The following is a 20,314-nucleotide window of genomic DNA, read 5'->3' as shown; positions in this document are numbered from 1 at the left end:
GTAACCTCACCTCTCTCAGAATGCCATGGATGTTTCTAAATGAACTAGAGGTATTGGATCTACTATTCAGAAATCTGTTACATAAACTGAACTTTCCCTCAGAAGGTAGAGAATGAGTGTCCTACATCTCAAATGTAGCCCTTTGACAAATGTCTTAGTGAGAGTTCACAAACGCTCCAGTTCCTCATCATATAAGTAATAAATACAACAATTTGGCACAAGAGAAAACTATGGGACAAAGGTTGTGGGGAATTATGAGCATTTTTTATTTTTTTTACCCCCTGCATACCTATATCAAGGGGATAGAGAACAAATGGAATACAGGTATATATGTTTCAAAACCAAAATATGCAAATTGATCCAAAAAATGGTTGCTATAAGAACCACTGCCATATAAAAAAATAATGTGTGTTGATAGAAAAACTGGCTCCATGCATCTCTAAATTGAAAATATATGTATATATATTTTAAATAGTTTTCACCCATACCCATATTTTGCATTTCAATATAGAGGCTTGTTTGGGTCAGTTTCGGCAGACCCAATCCCAAACCATACCAGCTTACCCACTTCTCCTCTACCCCTGGTCTGCAACCCAACCCTATCCATAGAGGGTTAGCTTTTATCCCAACCTGAGAACCAGGTAACCTGGAAGTAACTTCATTGGGAGCCAGAAGTGATGTCACTCTGTGAGGCAGTTCAAATAGGCTTTAAAAAAGGCTTTTTCCTTGGGATTGAGTGGGTCCATCTTGTGTCCCCTTCTTCTTTTAGGTTTTTAAAAGGGGTTTCTTTACTTCCTGTATTGATCAATGTTGTATGTACTTGTAAGAGATGTCTACACTGTTCCATTGTAAAATACTATGGAATATTTTGGGCACATTAAAAATTAAGGGCCGAAATCCTAACAAAAAGTTCATCCGAGCATGTATGGATGGAGACAAGAATGTGGCCCTTTATGTAATTATCAAAGCAAACAGTTGGAATTGCATTTTTTAGATATACAAAGTTCTACAGGTTCTACAGGTAAAATATCTTCCTTCCAAAACTGGCTTTTATTGGGGGCCAAATGGCTACATACAGTAGACCTCTTTATTAAGCCTGAAAGATTCCCATTTTGAGTGGGGGTAGAGACAAGTAGGCGGTGTGATTTTTGTAGGAAGAAGTATAAAGAGAGCAATTTGGGGGGTACCTTTTAGCTACGGTGCAAGACCACCTCGGTCCAGTACTGTACAGCAGCTTTGGCACCATTGCATTAAAATGCTGACTGCTTTATTTCCAAAGTCCAATATCTATCTGCTACAGTAAAAGATTATAACAAAGCATAATATGGAAACCTTTGCCACAGAGAAGACATAAATGTTTATCCATATCTGTGTTTTATTTGGGCCACATAATCTTTCCATAGGAACCGTTAATATAATTTCCTTTTTGCTGCCTGATTAATTGCATTTTCCAGTTGAACTGGGAGAGCACTGGGACAACCTAGTAAAACACGGTTTTCTTATTTGGAGACTTCCAAATAAATGCATTCATTTGTCGGTTCACCAGCTGATATTTGACTGATTTTCACTTGTATATTTCAAGATTGATTTTTTTTTCTTAAAACGTTCTAAAAAGACCAACAGATTGGTTTTGAATGACCGCACAGTAGAGTTTCACAAAGCTCCATTCATTGCCAAAAAAACTGTACAATCCCAAGAGTGAAACAGAGCGACTGTTATATATAAACCAGTGTAAGTTTAAAGGTCAAACCCCCTCCTGCTTTTGCTTCCAATGGAATAGAACAGTCAAAGTTTAGTATTGTGCACTAAGGTTTTTCTTGGACGGATCCCATAACTTGCCATGTGATTGATTTGACCAGGGGCCTGATCCGCAGACTTAAATCAGATAATATAGAGGAGTTATGGATGGTGGGAAGGATTGATGATGCTTTCTGTGTAGGACCACATGGCTTGGAATGGTAGATGTGGGATTTGTATAGGGATTAGAAAAGAAGCTGGAAAAACAAGGCAGTCTTCTAGAAACAGAGACTCATATACTGTAATAGGATTTTATAATAGCTCTTCTCCTAAATATCAGCTAATTTCTTGGAATCTCCTGTTTGCAAAGCTATTGGGAAATACAACTGATTTAAAATGAAAACAATATTATATATTTTAATAGGATCAAATTTTTTATGAAGAGTTTACTGTATGGTAGAAAAAAACATGTTTAAAGCAAACGTTAAACTTTACTTCCTATATCTAAATAAATGTAGAAATTGTAAAGCAGCATCTCTGTTTCCTAAAGCCCATAAAATCCTGGGCCACATAATAGGTCTCTTAGGTACATTTTATTTTATTTGCGTCTTCACGGTTACAGTAGAATGTCCTACCCTGTGGTCTATATATCATCGGCTTCCCATCACTGTACATTACCGGCCCACTCATCATGCAGCTCTACTCCCTGTCATTTCACTCTTTCATTGCTTTGTCATCCTTTTATTACATTTCTTTTAAACTGCATTACAGTTCTATATTGTGTGTCTTTTTGTATGTCTAATTTTTGGACTTCACCATCAACTACTCCTATGGCAGATTTTTTTCTTAGCTTTAAATATCATCAAATACTATCATGAGTCAACACCATGGGGCACATTTACTAAGCCACGAACGGGCCGAATGCGTCCGATTGCGTTTTTTTCGTAATGATCGGTATTTTGCGATTTTTTTCCGAAAATTAACGCGACTTTTTAGTTACCAATACGATTTTTGTGAAAAAACGCGAGTTTTTCGTAGCCATTCCGAAAGTTGCGATTTTTTCGTAGCGTTAAAACTTGCGCAAAAAGGTGCGATTTTTTCGTAGTGTTAAAACTTGCGCAAAACGCCGCGCCTTTTAAGTTTTAACGCTACGAAAAAAGCGCAACTTTCGGAATGGTTACGAAAAACTCGCGTTTTTTCGCAAAAATCGTATTGGTAACGAAAAAGTCGCGATAATTTCCGAAAAGTCGTAAAGGTGCCGAAAAAATCGCAAAAAATACGAAAAAGTCGCAAAATGTGCGTTTTCAAATCGGATTTTTCCAATTCGGACTCGGATTCGACCCATAGTAAATGTGCCCCCATCTGTTAGGAAAGCTGGTACATGCTCTTCACTACATTCCCCACATTTTCTTCCCGCTCTCTCTCTCTCCCAGGTCCTCTAGCATTCACCAGTTATTATTATTATAAGTTACTTATGCTGAGCTGGCATATGACAAGCAATAGTCAATCATTCTCATCTATCTATTCCACAGTAAAACTTAAACCACACAATTACATTACCTTGATTAACACAATGTATTCCTCACCTTCTCTTCAAGAAATGGCCTGATTTCTAATCCAGTGGTTTTCAAACTAGATACTCCAGCTGAAGGTCAAGTAAGGAGAGATTTAGACTGATTATTTGATATTCTTGGATCCATAAGCTTGCTTCAGTTAAATAAATGCTGATCAAATGTTGGACCGCAAAGGTAAGCTTAAGCTAAAAAAGTGAACTCAGTGTTCTAGTGTATGCATGCATGTATATTCTTATTTATATAGTACTTGTGTTCTAATCTGAAATGAATGCCAGACTTACTTGCCCTACAATCTGAACTTTTTTTGCTGCTCTGCTGTCTAATAAAAAACCCAGCTGAAGCCCTCATTAATAAGAGAATCCCAAGCATTAAAGGGGACCTGTCATGCTAAAAAAATAATACTAAATCCTTTTCTATCATGTTAGTTGAGCAAAATAAACTTTACTTACACTATGTGAAGTATTTAAATCTCGTTTTCTTTAGACTTGGAAGCCACAATTACAGCAAGCAGGCAGACGCCATTTTGTAGACACTTGTTAGGACAAGTTTTGTATCTCCTCAAAATCTGTGTAATTAAATGTGCCCAAATGGGGGACCCAATACCTATGCACTGGCTACACAATTATAGATGGTGAGGAGGGAGTGGGAATGTCAGGAGTGCTGTGAAATCTAGGTAGTGCAGCATGGAAGGTGACTGTCCCACTTCTATTCCTGAGGCATAGAGGCGGAGCACGCAATATATGATTGACAGCTCAGAATTTTAAATACATTAATAACAGGTATACATTTTTTAATTAAAAAAAAAAGAGTTTGGGTTTCATGTTTAATTTGCAAAGGACTTTTATTATACAGCTTTTTATGTCTGGGTGACAGGTCCCCTTTAATAAAAATGAAAATACCCTAGCATAGCCACCGAGAGCCTAGAGAAATTGTGTAACATATAGGAAACCTGATGGCTTTTGCGGCCCCAGATAACACAAACCTAGCCCTTCTAAGGGCTAAAAACTATTTTTCAGGTGATTTATAGTGATGAGAATTTTTTTTCACCAGGCATGGATTTGCAGTGAAATTCCGCATTTTGCAAATTGTTTTGCAAAACTTTAACATTTTTCCACTAAAAATGTGTGGGCGCATCAAAAATAGGCATGGTCGCATTAAAAATGGGCACAGTCATGTCAAAAAAGGGCACAGTCGCGCCAAAAAGAACACGGTACCCGGTTTTCACGAATTTTGTGCTATTTCCAGAAGCGAAATGGAACAGATTCGCTCATCATTAGTAATTTAACTTAATCTCTGTTAACCGTTCAAGATTCTTCTTAAATAAAGAAACACAAAATATAAAAATTCACCCTAAATCTAAACTTTACTTCAAAATGATGTTGGTTTTTATGTTGGTTTGATCAAATCTAAAGATTTACATATGTTTCTTTTTCCCCAGAAGGACCCATTTAATCCTTTACAATATAAATATTTGAGGCAATCCTATTGTCCCAATTTTAGTGATGAGCAAATTTTTTCGGCAGGCCTGGATTGGCAGCGAATTTCTACATTTCGCCATTGGCAAAACTTCAGCGAAAATTTGTTGCCAAAAAATTTGTCACGTGTCAAAAAAAGTGGTGTTTTCACACCAAATTGGGCTCATTACCACTCAATTTCAAAAGATTTCATGCAAAGAATAATGCAGTGCCATAGTGTACTTTTCATATAAAACCCTGTGTTAATCTAAGGAAGCCTAATTCTGGCACAAATTTTCATACCAAATTGATATCCAGGTTAAACACGCTGCTTCATGTAGTTAATGCCAATTTTATTTTTTTCTATATTTAAGGGGTAGTCAAATATGGATGAACATCTAGACAGAAAATCACCTTTGTAATTTTGTTCTGGTAAGTTCACTAGGTACCATCCAACCCGCTTGTTACGCTCCTCTACTGACCTGCTCCTCAACTCCTCTCTCATTCCCTCCTCACACACTCGCATTCAAGACTTTGCAAGGGCTGCCCCCCTTCTCTGGAATTCGCTCCCACAAACTATCAGACTTTCTCTCAATCTCTCTGCCTTCAAGAGATCTCTAAAAACGCATTTATTTAGAGAAGCTTACCCTAATCTAGTTTAGCAATACCCTGTGCCCCACCTCTAACAACTCTGGTTATGCCCATTCCCACACCTTGTGTCTCAACCCTTTCTCCTTGTAGATTGTAAGCTCTTTTGGGCAGGGCTCTCTTCACCTCTTGTATCGGTTATTGATTGCTTTATATGTTACTCTGTATGTCCAGTGTATGAAACCCACTTATTGTACAGCGCTGCGGAATATGTTGGCGCTTTATAAATAAATGTTAATAATAATAATGTTAATAATATCATTTTCCTGGGATGTTTGAGCTTGGGTGAGCAACAATGAAAACTTGAGACCCCTAAAATAATGTATTTGGTGATACCTTGGCTCCATGAATACCCCAACTGCTATACTCAAATAATATATAAACTCTTATAAAATACTCCTTGGAGATTAAATGTGCTCTTAACTACTTGTCCATGAATTTTTTTAGATGGGTTTTGGGTTGCCCTAAAATTATTCTTATAGTGGTTTTCTTTATTCTGCTCATGGGTTATACTTAAAAATAACTGAAATGACACCGTACAATGACTATTCATTAAACATCCAAAGAATGAAAACCACATTTATGACAGATATTATAGGAAGAATGCTGTTTACCTGATAATCACGGGCACAAGGACACAATAACAAAATAGGTAATACAATAAAATGTGCAAAGCTATAAAATTAGACACCATAGCTATCAATCAGCAACTGATTGAATGTTATGGGTACTATGTCTGGGCAAACTTTGCACCTTTTATTAAATGTCCACATACGTGTTTGGCTAGAAGCAGAAGAGTTCATGAATTAAGTTACTAACATTGAAAACCATCTCTCTTTATCTCCGTCTATAAAAATTTTAATGTATTCAGCGTGTTCCAAATATAACTTTCTTGAGTTTGGAATGCTAAGACAACCACAGTGCAAGAGTCAGTGAAATGATGGATTATATTTTTGCTTGATGGAATCTATTTTTTGTAATACTGATGGTTTGTTTGGTGTAACCAGTAGACCAAAGTGCAAACCTATGATTCTGATTTGCTTATAGTTTGGAATGACGTGTGCCATTCCTATAGGGAGTGGGGCACACATAATGCATGGTGTATCATAATATGGTATACGGTATTGCAGAAAGACAGCTTTTCATAAGGTCTTTTTATAAAACTTTTGTACAGCGCTAGACGTCAAGGTATAATGTAATGTTAACATGATGCATTTAGATAAATTAATGTATGTTTCCAACATAAAGAATAAAAATACTGTGCTATTTCAACTCACAAAAAAACAACTGCCAGTGTAGATTCCCATCGTTGAAATGAAGTCTCAAATGAAACGTGAAATTTGCATTGAGTTGAACTGAAGCAAGGTTTAGTGCTTCCAGAGGGAATAAGGAGCAGAGGTCCTGTATGGAGCAACAAGCCAAGCAAGGCAGAGGTAGAAAAATAAGCCAGGAATCTTCACAGGAGTCTTGTGGGGGTACCGGAAGCATGCAAGATTCAGGGCAGCAAAAATAAGTTAGAAGGGAAGGAGGCAAATGTATTACAATTCAGTACTAGCAGCTCCGCAGAAAAAACTCATGGAAAGCAGAGCAACTTGGAACCTGAGAGAGAAGCAGACTTAAGTTGGCATTGAATGTAGCCCTAGAAACTTAATTCAGTACAAATTTAAACAAATTATGACATACAAGTTAGAAATGCATGATTTGAACCTGAAATGAGATGCACATTCAACTATTTGGGCAAAACCATTTTATAGCCAGAAAACGTACAGTACATTGGAAAGCACTAGGTCCCAGAGAGAGGATTTTAATTTTGAAATGCCTAATAAAGGTGACCCCCTGGAATTTGCTAAACAATTTGTGTTAAACAAAAGAAGTACAAATTTTGCTCATTTGAGGTTTCTGTTTTATTATAGAGCATTTTTGGTTGCAGTTGAAATAAATAGATTATGAACAAATCTCATACAACCAGTCCCTGCGTCATTTTAGTACTTTTCTATTTTATATTTAATGGCTAGTCAGTGACTGCCTGGGCTTACAAGATGCAAATTTCCCAGCATCAGTGGCAATTCTAATCATAAATCATGGACAATATGGTTTATTCAGCTGAGTGAGGCAGAGAATGCCTCTTACACTTCTTTAGTAAAGGGAAACAATGCAGGATTGCACTCAACGAGAAGCTAATTAGAGCAATAAAGATGTGCTTCAATTAGCACATGGCTGCGAAAGGCTGAAGGCCTCAGTGACAAAGCCTGAGATAGAGTTTGTTAATGCAAGTCTGAGAAGTGATATTACACTGAATGAGTGTGGCTTTGCCAGACTGTTATGTTATTAAAAATCTTCCAAATGGCATTCAAGGCCTCTAGACCCTTCTTTTGTAAATGGAAAACAGGATAAAAGGAATCACGTGGAAGTGTATTTTATTCTACAAGGTTTATATGGTAAAAGAAAAATGGCTTCTAAACTAATAAACATGAATCTTAATGACAATCCATCTTTTGCTGCAGGAAAACTCTTACTGCTCTTAATGTTTTCAGCCATAAACTAGTCATTCCCAGTACCTGCCAAGCTGTTACTTACATCTCTTACCTTTAGGCATTATTCTACCTGTGGTGCTCCCTGTTGTAGTCAATAAGAATGGTGGGATGGTGGATTTACAGAATTTTGTTATCTTACACCCCTTGCAAGATCACTCTTTTAATATTCTTGATTAATATCTTGTGGACAAAGGCAAAGAAACATTAAAGCAGTCTTGTGGAAGTCCTGAGAAATGGTATCAGAGTGTTACCACTATACTGCATCCAACAACGGTGGAAAGATGGATATCTGTTGTTTCAGGGATATGCCATATGGAAAAATGATCAGCATAAATTAATAGCAAACACACTGAATGAATATACTGTAAACTGGTGTGAAAGTGTTTATAAGTAACTGCAGTAATAAGTAATAAGCGCTGCATGTGTTTTCCTACAATTGATTCACTTTATTTCCAGCGGGAAAGCATTTTATGTAGATTTGTCGCCCAAAGTAGCTGTGATTTATCTGCGGGCAATAAATCTCCCCATGTACTAATACCCTAGCTCAGTGCTGTCCAACTTCTGTGGTACCGAGGGCCGTAATTTTTCCGACCTACGTGGTGGAGGGCTGATAATGGAAGCCAGTTTTGACCACTCCCCTTTTTGAAACCGCACCCACTTGAAACCACACCCGTGTTATCACATGACCATACCCATCCCCATACTCTGCCTTCCCTACCCTGCCTGTGTGTGCCATACTCTGCCTTCCCTACCCTGCCTGCGTGTGCCATACTTTGACTGTGTGTGCCATTCTTGGCTGGTTTGTGCCATACTTGGCCTGTGTGTGCCATACTCTGCCTGCCCTACCCTGCCTGTGTGTACCATACTCTGCCTGCCCTACCCTGCCTGTGTGTGCCATACTCTGCCTGCCCTACCCTGCCTGTGTGTGCCATACTCTGCCTTCCCTACCCTGCCTATGTGTGCCATACTCTGCCTGCCCTATGCTGCTTGTGTGTGCCATACTCTGCCTGCTCTATGCTGCCTGTGTGTGCCATACCCTGCCTGCCCTACGCTGCCTGTGTGTGCCATACTCTGCCTGCCCTACCTTGCCTGTGTGTGCCATACTCTGCCTGCCCTACCCTGCCTGTGTGTGCCATATTCTGCTTGCCCTATGCTGCCTGTGTGTATGGCACACACAGGCAGCATACAGTGACACAATGCTGGCACTGCTCCTACAGTCTGCACAATAACTATATATTAAAAAACTTTTTAATTGCAGTACCACCTCAGTATATGTTCTTTTTGTAGTGTGCAGGGATTATTTGTGGGTTTCTACTGCTCCTACAGTCTGAGGTGTGAACAGGGGAACAATGTGGGTGATTACAGCCTGAGCCTGAGGTGTGAACCAGCGCTGGATTTCAAATCCGGGTGCCCCTAGGCCGCCCCCTATTCCCCCCTGCGCATGCGTGAACAAACCACCTCCCCCCGCGCCGCGCTGACGCAAGCGTGCATGCGCGGACATTTAAACTCCCATACGGAGCACTGGGGAGAAGTCCCCAGTGCTCTGTATGGGAGCAAAATGTCAGAATTTTTGTGCGGCGCCCTAGGCCCGGGCCTTTGTGGCCTCGCCACAAATCCGGGCTTGATCAGCTCCCCAAAGTTCCTTCCTCTTACATTGGAACTACATTGAACTACAATTCCCAGTATTCCATCAAACAACCAAAATCCTTCCACATTATTCCCTTAGTCCCCAGCTACAGAAAGCATCACTAACTCTCAGATGCCTGTGTGGCCCATTTAGATGCCCATGCGTGTTGTCCAGCCAAAAACTTAATATACAGATGGAGTAAGCATCTCCTGGCAGTTCTCTGCTCAGTTCTGTAGCTCCTTTAAGTGATAAACATGAACAGAGAAAAGTCATTAGACTCCTACATCAATTAAGTAAAATTCTGGTGTTCTCTCTAGCCAACCGGACAGAACAGCAGCGGGTGCTTTTGATAAAAAATGTATAATATTAGCAATGAAAAACTGCTAATACCATGAAAACTAAAAGAAAAAACAATGTAAATAATGTATTACCAATCAAAATATTTATGGTTGCTAGGGTTAATAAGCCTAGCTAGCAGACAGCAGTTTCAATACCGAACTGAACAAAAACCTAATAATTAGGAAAAACAAACATAAAAAAATACACAAGGAGAATGAATGGCATCTCCAACACAGCAAAAAGTTCATTTCAAGGGCCGCTCCACCGTTAAAGGTAACCAAATGTGTTCTTAAACTGGGATACGGTAGGAAACACCAGAGAAAAGCACAGGTTAATGCTAGTTCCACACTGGGTGGACTATCTGCCTGTGGATAAACACAGGCCGAGAAGCTGCCAATATGCTTGAAAAATCTGATCGTTGTGGCGATGCCCTGGGTGCAGCCTCACTAAGTGGAATTTGGTGTGAAACTGCACACAGACTGGCTCATTTTTTTAAGCATATGGGCAGGTTCTCTGCCTGCAGATAAACGCACTCCGTGTGGCACTAGGCTAGCAGTGGCTGAAACCAGGGGCGTTTCTAGCACCTGAGCCTCCTCCTGAGATGGCTCCTGCAATGCCGCCCCACCACAGCCCCCTACACTTACCTGGGTACAGCACCAGAGAGGGCTGCATCGCCAGTAAAGATGCACTAGCAGAACCGAATTTCCATTGTAAAAACCGGAAATCCGGCTCTTACAGTTACGAGCAGCAGCTCATGGTAAAAGCACCCCTGGCCGAAACCCACATTATCCAACAACTTGACCATACACGAGCGCATACCGCACGAGGGCCTCATTTCCATTGATCTGTTCATTGGAACTGACTGTTCAGAAGATGGGAAAAGCAGAAGCCTGACTGGTCCTAAGACTGAAGAAGAACAGCATACAGCACCTTAATGTCATAAAATGCCTTTATTGGATACATATGGCTCGGTCTCAGATAAAGCGACGTTTCAGGCCTCACTTGCCCTTTTTTTCAAGCTTGGAGTGAGGCCTAAGACGTTGCTTATGGTCAGACTACAACTGCCATCATAAAAAATATGCTTTTATGGTATCTCTCTCTTAGTAGAGGGCTGTCCCTGCTGAATTGTACTTAGTACAGTGGATTATCTAAGATGATTTAGAGATGTCCCTGCTGAATACATACACTGGAAAAGTTTTTTCTGGTATAGATTTGAGGTATCTCCATGTACTGGCTATGAAGAAATGCAAGGGGCTGTTCCTGTTAACTTGTGCTTAGTACAGGGGGATACCTATGCTGGGAAAGTTTTATAGTATTTCTCTATATAGCAGAACACCCCATGTTGTTCAAGTCACAGTTCTCAGGGCAGCTTTAGATTTGAGCCTGATACACATTCTCAGCTTCCTCATACTGCCTGAGTAGAAAGGAAGTAAAGAAGCTGAGAAACCAACAAAGTGACATGATATAGACAGAGAAAAAGAGAGAGTGAGAGCTCCAGGGGTAAAGGTTTAGGGCAGAAAGGACATATTTATTGGGGTAGGGGGGAGTAACCAATTAAGGGTTCCCTGTGTAATGGGGGTTTGTGTAACATGTATGGCATATTGTGTTACTGGCACCTGTCTAAATGCAGGTCACTTTCTGTTACCCAAGATGCAATAGTTTCTGCTTACAGAATACCTGAAGGCCCAACAGTCAAGCAGCCTGGTCACTGCCAGAGTAATGAATGATTTGTGCTGCTGATCTGCCCCCTGACTAGAAGAAACCTGTCCCATACATATCTTGTATATACCATTTCCCATACTAAGGTCAAAGCCATTCCTATTGTTGAGGCTGCGTGTAACCCCCATCCCTACCCACTACTCAGTCTAAGGAAGGGACACCCTATAAGCTTAGGGCCCCTGGTTTCACAGACTTAACAGCAGCAGTGATTGCAACCATTGCTTATGTATGAACGAACAAATGAATGAATCTTTGTAACAGATATGGCAGCACAGTAACTGCACTGACTCAATTGGCCACACATACAAAGCAATGCTCTGGGTACATAATAAGCTATGTATGTACTGCACATCTAAGGGCAAATAACTGCCATATAAACCTTACTCATAAACGGGGTACACTTCCCCTTTAACAATGTCACATGTCATAATATGAGAGGAGACTTGACCCTAGGAATGTGACAGTTGGTTTAGTCCGTTGGTTGGCATTGTGGTGAGAGGTAAGTGTACATTCCCTCTGGAGAGATTTTTTGCTAAATAACCCTTATTTTAGGTAAATAAAATAGTTGTGTGACACCCCCCAAACTAGTGGATGTTGCTCCTCTCACTGATTTTAGTGAATCTGGAGAATTTTCCCCTAAAAGAGGCTTTAGAGATGCCATTAATCTTAGTGCTGGTTGGGAGACACAGACGCAGCATTTGGCAGTTATGCAGGGATGCCAGCAACTATGCGCTTTCTTTCACTGGAACCCACATACAATTATAACATTTGGGGGCCATACAAAATAATGTAATTTTTGTTCCCTGTTATGACAGGATCCTTAGAGTTTTGCCCCTCTGCCCAGGTATATACCCTACTCTCATGTACCAACCTTAACTTATAACTGAATTAAAGACCTGCCCCCATACATACATGTCCCCATACGTATAATGCCATATAAACCTTACTCATAACATGGTACAGTACCTGTCATGTGATGAGCACCCAGGAATGTGACAGTTGGTTCAGTCTGTTGGTTGCCATTGTGAGAGATTTTTTGCCAAATAACCCTTATTTTAGGGAAACAAAAATGGAAAATAGTTGGGTAACACCCCCCAGACTAGAAGATTTAGCTTCTTTCAATTTTGTGAATTTGGAAAATTTGAGATGCCATTAATCTTAATGATTTGGCAGTTATGAAGGGCAGCCAGCAAATATACAATATTTTTTTTTTTCTAAGGACACCCATAAAAATATAAGACATGCAGGCAATACAAAAAATGTAATTTTTATTCCCAGTACTGACAGGCTCCTTAGAGTTTTGCCCCTCGGCCCCCGGGTATCTGCCCTGCTCTCATGTGCCAACCTTAACCTTTAACTGAATTTAACTTTTTCCTATTACAGATTGGTGGGGGCTTTTAAGTTTCAAGTTTCAAGTTTATTGTCATATATAAATAACAATGAAGCATAATTACTGTAAAGAAATTTTTTTGACCCATGTTCCTCCCAACTTTACATAGACAAAATTTTTTTATCAATACTGGGCAAATCTGCACCTGGGCAGTAATCCTTGGCACCAATCAGATTTGTGCTTTCATAGTTCTACGTGCAGCTGGTAGGGTAAAGCTCATCAACTTCGGTGATTTGCCGAAATCGCCTGCGCAGCGTGTGCCATCCCACCGGCGACTTACATTTTCGCTGGTGGGATGGCAATTCCAGGAGATTAGTCGCCCGCGAACAGGGAGATTTGTTGCGGGCGACTAATCTCCCCGTGTGCCAGAGCCCTTAAGGGTAAAATAGGCAAATCTCTCCCTTACTCTCACACCTTGTTTCTTATACGCCTTCTAAGTTTAGGTCCTAAGTATTTTGGAAAGGGCCCTCTTTACCTCTTGTATTGATTATCAGTTTTCATTTGCATGTATTCTGTATATTTAATTTATACACATATGTTATAAATAATAGAAATAATCCCCTGTATAGGAAATATTGCTAAATGCATTATGTATGTAGGTATAACTTTAACTTTATTATCCCTAAAGCTGACTTTTCTTTTTTATTCCCTTCTTTATACAGATTGCTATTGTGCCTTCTAGCGTTCATTTGCGATTCAGTGCGATTCAGTGCGATTACAGCGATATTTTGATTTTTCTGGCATCTCCCTGGTTTGATATATTCTATTCTTATCGGAGCTAGTGGGGATAGCCACAGACTACAGAGAGAGACCCCTTAGGGTTCCCCGGCCTTGTGCCGGCCCCTCTCCTCAAACCATCATGATGGCAACTGGACAACATCTTTTGAGAGGTAATCTTGCAAATCCAACAGATATATTCATGAAATATTTTACAGCAAATCTGCCCATAATACACAAGGGAGGGGGGTTCAGTTTGTTAGGTCTCTTGGGGGGGTGGGCGGCTTGGGGTCAAAAATGCCCCTGTCTCTACCCCAGTTATGCCTCATTATGTAACCACATCCACACAAGGTTTGTAAGGTAATCAGTCCCTTAATAGCTTATTTATATTTTTAGTCTGTATTTAAAAAGGTTCAAAATGTAGTTCTTATTATCCCCGCATAGAGCAGAGATACTGTGCCAAAGGGTTTGCCCCAGCCTGGCCCTAATAAAGCCCCACAGGGCTTTGTGCATATAAACCCCATACATATACCATATCTTGTCTTCATTAGAAGCAAATCCATCACTATCAGCAGCGTTATATTGGCCATTTATCATTAGGTAGAACAGTGTTTCATACAAACGGGACAATATACAGTAGATTAGGAAATACTTGACTATAAGCCCTTTCATGTCTTGAATCTTTTCCTATTGCTTTTCCTCAAATAATTCCCATGTGTCTCTTGTGTCTGCTTTTAGGTTGCGAGAGTATCAGGAGCAAGCCAGGGCTGCAGGTAATGCTTCTGTTTCTTCTGTAATTCCCTTTCCTACAACTTCAATAGAAACTACAACCTCTTCTTAAGTAGCTCTCTGTCTGCACAGCATCCTGTCTCTCTCAGTGTTTTGCTTTTACAAATAAAGGTGGGAGCTGCCATACTATTTGAATCTGTGCAGTTATTGGAAAGGCTAATTTCCTGGGGTGGGGGTGGGGCAATATTTTAGACCCCTTCAGTGAATCAAACAGCTTTTTAACCCTGGGCCAGTGCTCCTTTTCAGAGAGATAATGCACCAGCCCAGGGAAAAAACTAACAGAGCGCCACACTCACATCCTACTGTGTTTTCCGGCTTGAGCTTGCGCATGAGCAATACAGTAGGTAGAGTTCCACCTGTGCCATATCCCTTATTCCTGCCATTATGTGCCATAGAAACCCCCAACCCTTTTCTCCTTAGTATATTGATGAATTTACAGTTGTGTCCCTAATGCTCTTTTCTCTAACTTACAGGAGCTGTTCCTCGCCCTGGACACATTCAGGCCTGAAAACACCAATTTTGAGGCCATGATTTCTTTTCATGGTAAAATCTTATATTAATCACCAGTTCCTTAAGTTGTTCTGCTTTAAAGCCTTTCAATGACAATAGAAAGTGTAACCCCCAGTATCCCCATTTAAATTCAGCACTTTTATCTTGTTGCACCTTGATTCACCCAAGCCACTTTCCTGGTACCTGACTGCCCATGTGCTTAGCCTGAATCAGTAAAAGTGATACCTGGGAGCAGTACCCCTCACCCTTGATCACCCATCCCTCCTGCCACAGTGAAGCGAGTGGGGGGAATCAGGGTTAATGGGTAGGGAGGGGTGATAAGGAGCTAAAGCAGCCATGCCATGCAGTGTTCAAGACTTTTTATCTTCCATAAGCTCCAGTACAACCCCATTAAATGGGAAGTACTCTACAGAACATAACACTAGCACAAAAGTGCAAACATGGCGTCTGAAATTGGCAAAGGCTGTAGCGTTAGTCTACTGTTGTTGAATTCCTTTCCCTCTTTCAGCTCAGTGTTTAATGGAAATGTATTTTTCCCTGCAGAACATCACTGTAGATATTTTTTTGGGAAGATCGAAGACCTGTAAGTAAACATAAATGATCTTATTATATGTTGGGAATTGTTTACTATTGCCCCTGGGGAAAGTGCAAGAGCAATAAGGGTGAAAATTCACACCCCTTAGGGCCCATGCACTAAGCGACTGATCTGCGCAGGCCGTGCTCTGTGCCTTGTGCCAGATACAGCATATGGTGTAGGATTCAGAACAAGGGGTATTAAATAGTGAGTAAATGACTCTCCTGCATCTTGTGGCCCATGCACTCTGTATCTTGTGTATATGAATGAAGTGCAAGCTGGGGGGTTCCAGGGGACAGTCACATACCCCCAACCCCCTATCTTCTCTGAATGCAGGGCTGCCAAATGCAGTCAGCATCACATTCAGAGAAGCAGAGCCTTGTGCAAAACACAGGAGCAAATCTCCTTGCCCCATACATGGTAAATTAGCCCTCTTTTGTTTCACTGGATGGACTTTGTGCAATGGCGCCACTCAAGGGTCCTATTTATAACTGTTTAATATAAGCTAATTACTTCATTTTATATGAATTCTCCTTCATTGGCTATTTCTAAAAGTGTTATTCTTGGAAAAATATTCTTATTTAAGTGGCTTTCTATTTTCACTGTTTTTCATTCAAATCTGATTATATAGAGCAAGCAGCACCCAGGCATCCACTCACTGCAATGCATTATGGGACTTTCTGTATTTGGCTTCAAACTGTATCTGCTATAATGAATAAGTGCATCTACAATAGAAATACAATGCAATAGTATGTATAACCTTTTATTAATGCTCGGTGGGAACTCTTTTTCAGGAAAGATTTTCTGATTTTTTACACCATCGAGATCAACGCAGATGAGGAGAACATCCCCAATTATTTAGTTATGCTTAATAATCTGGTAAGAAATCCAAAACAAATGTTTAGATAAATAAGGAATAAATGAAATTCCATTGTCAGCTCTTGGCCCAGTACAATTTATGTCTGGATCTTTACTCCATATTATGAAATGACACAAGGCTCAGGCAATAACATTGGATGAGCAGATCCAGAGCTGCACTAAATCCAACTAAACCTGTTGCTAGTTAACTATTCCCTTTATCCAGTTTAAATGATAGTGGGGCAGAGCCACAGAGTGTGCATAAAGCTAATATGTGAGGCAGTCACTCTTCCCAAAGTCCCTTTTAAACATAAAGCCCACGCAACTACAGAGGTAACTGGAAATGGTACAATCCCTGTGTCTTAAGTACATTTGGAATAATGAGGTGAGCTGTAGTGATAGGATGGTAATTGCACAGCGGCGCTGCCTCGTATTTCCGCCGCTGAGATGATATTGCTGCTGCGCTTTCATTGTAAATGAGCAGGAGTCAGTCAGGGAGTCACAGTTATAATGAAGAGGCATAAAAACTATTTGGCTCTTAAAGAACTTACTCTGGGTTTATAGGACTGATTATAAGAGTAATAGCACTGACCCATAGATTCCTTTCTCACACTGCTACTCTCTTTTATGTTACAGAGGAAACTGGAAGTACTCGAGGGGATGTACTTTATTGCATGCCCTCTTGCATCACCAGTAAGTGTCATTATTATTATTAAGGTTTTTATTCACTGTGTGTCTCTATTATAATCAGGAACATTATTATTCACTGTATGGTGCCACATGGGCACAATAGTGACATTGGTACAAAGCAGTGCTTAACATTGAGCATCTTCTCCCACAGACGACACAAGAAGGACAAAAAATGCGCAGCCAGTATGAGGCACTGGTAATTCTTCATACAGTAAGTTCCCTGGATCACTGTCCCTTGTGCTTTGTTGTAGATTTATTGCCAAATGTGCTTTAATCAGCTGATTCCAAAGAGGACACTTGCACAGGAGGTGCTGCTGGGCATGTTGCCTACTGGGTATTTTCCCTGGCATGACAAAAGGCAGACTGATGCTCAGGGCTACTTGCAATACCACATGCACCTTTAATATTCTCTATTTATCTGACTTAATAATACACTGATCATAAGGTGCTGAATTAAATATTACGGTATTAGGTCTATGGACGGACATTTGGCATAGATTATAGAGATATTATGCGCAAGTACTACTTTCTCTAATACAAAGCATAGTTACATAGTTAATATGATATGAAAATGACAATAGTCTACCCCTCCAAATGACACCAAGTGCATATGTGTGTGTGTATATATATATATATATATATATAATAAGTTCAAGAATGGACAGCACACACTTTAAAGCGCAAAAAGTATATTAAAGTGTGTGCTGTCTATTCTTGAACTTATTTTGTATGCAAGGACATCAGAACCTGTTGGGGACGTGCACCACGTTTTTTTTTCTATTGCTGGGTGCTGTACTATTACATAAAACAAGTATATATATATATATATATATAGTAGCTGTAGAGAGAGTCCGCACTCACAGGTCTTATAGAAAATGTAGAGGTGTTTATTCAAATCAACATCTAAAGTTTCGGCTGCATCCACAGCCTTTCTCAAAAGAAATGTGTGTATATATATATATACATATACACACACAGACACACATACCGATATTAACTGTATATTCTAAGATCACTGTAGCTTTGGATATGATGCATGTCAACACTCTTACAGGTATTAGTAGAATCTACTATCACAAAATCAGTCGGCAGGTTATTCCACTATTAGTAGAATCTACTATCACAAAATCAGTCGGCAGGTTATTCCACAACCTCATTGCAACTATTCCACAACTATTGGCACCATCTATACAGGTATCATCATAACTATCTTTTTTCTTTCCCCTTTGTTCTGTTCCCTGTGCTCGCAGGCAGTAAGATCCAAGCTGGAAGAATTAATGCGCAGGATTACAGAGAAAGAAGAGGAGTTGCAGCGACTTCCTGGGTATGTATTTTACATATTAAACTTTCCATTACAGTTACTGACACATAAGAGCAATATATAGAAGAGATGGAGCAAGAGAAATAACAGCATCTTAACATCAACATTACATTCCCTGCTAAAATATGTGTTTATCAGTTTAGTCTGATGCATTCATACAATATACCAAAATCCCCCCTATCAGGGTATATTATTCCTCTAGTGATCATAACTGCAGTCTTAAAACTTTGAAAACAGATGACAGTACTGACTCATGTTTTATTTTTTCACTTTAGAACCAGCACACAGGAGATCAGAACAGCAGAGGAGAGTGCACAGGAGACACGGGGTGCAGAGGAGGAAGCAGTGGAGGAGACTCCTGCTGCAGAGGGAGAACGCCTGACCCTTAGAAGAAGGGTCAGGAAAGCCCTCAAAAGGCAGTTCCAGAGAATTTGGGTAATATATTTATTTACTTACAATCTATTGTTAATTTGCAGATGCCATGTCAGTCAGTGCAGCTCTGTTTACCTGCCGTTCCAGTCATTTAGGCTGTCTGCCAAACGCTTAGAACAACAGAATGGCAGCTATAGCTAGTATGGCCCCTAGTAAACTCTCTGCCCCTTCAGCCTGTGGGCTGATCAGTCAGAGAGCATACCTGATAGGCCATTGTATGGCTACCCTTAGGTTATCTAGTATAACCAGGAATTCTCTAGTAGGCCAATAAGGGGGAGGTATGATAACCCTCATAGGGCAGCTGTAGCTCTGGCTCAGATATCCACCTTTGGAAAAGGGTTTTCCCAATGGTAAAATTCCAGAGAGCTGATATCCTGTAGGGCCAGACTAAGATTTATATGATGAAAAAAAAATTATCGCTGTAATTTATTCATATTTCAACATTTTCTTTCTTTTTTTTTTCAGCGTGCCACTAGAAGTCTTTTCAGGGGGGGATGCTGTCACCAACCTCCCCCTGCTCCATAGTATAGTTGGGGTAAGTATGTGTTTATAGGGGTGGGTGGTTGGCTGTGTGTTTAGAAGGGTGGCTGTGCTTGTTAAGGGGTGAGTGGGTGTGAGTATAAGGAGGTGGGTGGATGCGTGTGAGGAGGAGTGGGTGGGGGGGTGCATGTGAAGAGGGCTGGGGGGTATGTAGAGGGAGTGTGTGTTAGGGGGTGATATATAACTTATACAGCCATGATCCAGGGTGTAAAACCGACTGCCGTTTCTAGGAGTCAGGAAGGAATTTTTACTTTCAGGTCAGTGCAAGGTTTATGCCTTCCTCTGGATCATCCTATGCATGCACGTGCAGAGAAGGTGGGAGCATGTGTGTGTGCATGTATAGAGGGGTGGATAGGGAAGTGTGTATGTTGAGGGGTAGGTGGATGCGTGTGTAGAGATGTGGGTGGATAGGTGTGTTTGTAGAGGGGTGGGTGGATGGGTTCATGTGTAGAGGGGTGGTAAGGTGGGTGTGTAGAGGAGCAGGTGGGGATGTTTTTGTAGAGGGACAGGTGGAGTTGTGTGTAGAGGGGTTAGTGGATGCATGTAGAGGGGTAGATGACTGTGTCTGAGTAGAGCGAGGTTAGCAGATTGGGGTTGAGTGTGTAAAGGGGTCAATGGGCGGAGGGGGGGTGTGGGGGCACATTTGTAGGGGTGTGAATATATGTGTAATAGAAGGTATGAAGCCATGATTCAGGGTGTAAAACTGATTGCCGTTTCTAGGAGTCAGGAAGGAATTTTTTACCCTCAGATGAGGGTTTTTTGCCTTCCTCTGAATCATTAGCTGTTAGGAATGCCCAAACCTAATTGGCTATGAATTGGAATAAACCCTGTGATCATCAACAGGTTTTCCCATAAACATGT

General features: G+C 40.5%; 1 protein-coding gene across 1 annotated transcript; it reads left to right on the top strand.

Moving 5' to 3' along the window:
• Positions 1-3,331: 3,331 nt before the first annotated feature.
• LOC116409488 lies at positions 3,332-19,554 on the top strand. Its single transcript, XM_031898140.1, has 12 exons — positions 3,332-3,485; positions 5,140-5,197; positions 13,685-13,912; positions 14,478-14,512; positions 15,002-15,071; positions 15,582-15,621; positions 16,407-16,491; positions 17,107-17,163; positions 17,312-17,371; positions 18,411-18,484; positions 18,757-18,916; positions 19,379-19,554. Exons 3-12 carry the CDS (start codon positions 13,882-13,884, stop codon positions 19,436-19,438), a joined length of 672 nt encoding a protein of 223 aa, XP_031754000.1. The 5' UTR covers positions 3,332-3,485; positions 5,140-5,197; positions 13,685-13,881; the 3' UTR covers positions 19,439-19,554.
• Positions 19,555-20,314: the final 760 nt, after the last annotated feature.

Source organism: Xenopus tropicalis, chromosome 3 (genome assembly GCF_000004195.4).
Source record: "Xenopus tropicalis strain Nigerian chromosome 3, UCB_Xtro_10.0, whole genome shotgun sequence".
Classification (NCBI taxonomy): domain Eukaryota; kingdom Metazoa; phylum Chordata; class Amphibia; order Anura; family Pipidae; genus Xenopus; species Xenopus tropicalis.
This window is presented reverse-complemented; position numbering and strand designations above follow the sequence as displayed.